The sequence below is a fragment of the Vittaforma corneae genome, assembly GCF_000231115.1.
Source record: "Vittaforma corneae ATCC 50505 unplaced genomic scaffold supercont1.95, whole genome shotgun sequence".
In the NCBI taxonomy this organism is placed as follows: domain Eukaryota; kingdom Fungi; phylum Microsporidia; family Nosematidae; genus Vittaforma; species Vittaforma corneae.
Genome location: NW_006889928.1, coordinates 1 through 994, shown reverse-complemented (window position 1 = coordinate 994; position 994 = coordinate 1). Strand labels below are relative to the sequence as shown.

The 994-nt window shown below is 37.4% G+C and overlaps 1 protein-coding gene across 1 annotated transcript; it reads right to left on the bottom strand.

The window, feature by feature from the left end:
* Positions 1-994, bottom strand: VICG_02171 (uncharacterized protein; the record flags this gene model as incomplete). Its single annotated transcript, XM_007605554.1, has 1 exon — positions 1-994. A coding segment is annotated over one exon (994 nt), but the record flags the coding sequence as incomplete, so codon positions are not given.

The following is a 994-nucleotide window of genomic DNA, read 5'->3' as shown; positions in this document are numbered from 1 at the left end:
CCTTATTTAGCAGAGCAAAGTACTGAGACAAGCCGCCGCTCTTTCTGACAGTGGTATTTCTATGGAGAATTTCATTGACTCCTTTGCTGATATAATGCTTAATGTCCAGGCCATCGATGCTTGTAATTTCTTTAATCAGACAGACCAGGCCCAAGTGATCTGTTTGGAGCATACAGCCCATCAGCAGATCATTTCTTTTAATATTCTTAAAGTGAACACAGCACTCCCTCAGTACATTCCACGACAGCATGCTACAGTTTTTTGTATATTTTTCATCATCAATGCTTTTATACTTTTCATACAGGCTAAAAACTATTGACGAATATTTGTCTCTGGTGTAGTTCATAAGATTAAGGCAGCACATCAGCCCAAAAACCCTGTTATCATCTGCAGAGACTCTATTTACTAGCTCTGCCCATATAATTTCAGGATCAATATCCTGTAAAATGATGGATGCACCATATACTTTATAATTCTCCGATGCAGTGAGATTCTTTATGTGATGCATGATATCGATGGCAATCCACTTTCGGAATTTTGATGCTATTTTTCTAATTTCAGATGACAAATCATAGATCAAGTCTACTATTAAACTGCTGTCTACCATGCCAGGGCTATATTCAAGCAGTGCTGTCAATAAGACTGTGCCAAGATGTCTTCTTTGAAAATTCTTAGCTCTGCACATTCGATATACCAGCCCGTTATACAGCATGTCAATATATGAACTGAACAATGCTGAATCATGCTTTAAAATTTCCATTTTTTCTAAAAATATCTCGCCGATCCTTTTAATGTTTACAGGATCAACAATGAACTGGTTAAAGTATAGAAACCTGTAAATATCAGGAAAATGCTCGATCCTGGTGAAATACTCTATCCGCATTGTCTCTGAGTGGTGCAGATATGAAAATTTGTTCTGGAAAATACACAGCTTTCCCATTCTTTTTATATTTTGGTAGCCGAGCTCGCTGATTTCAGGTAACAGATGGGCATA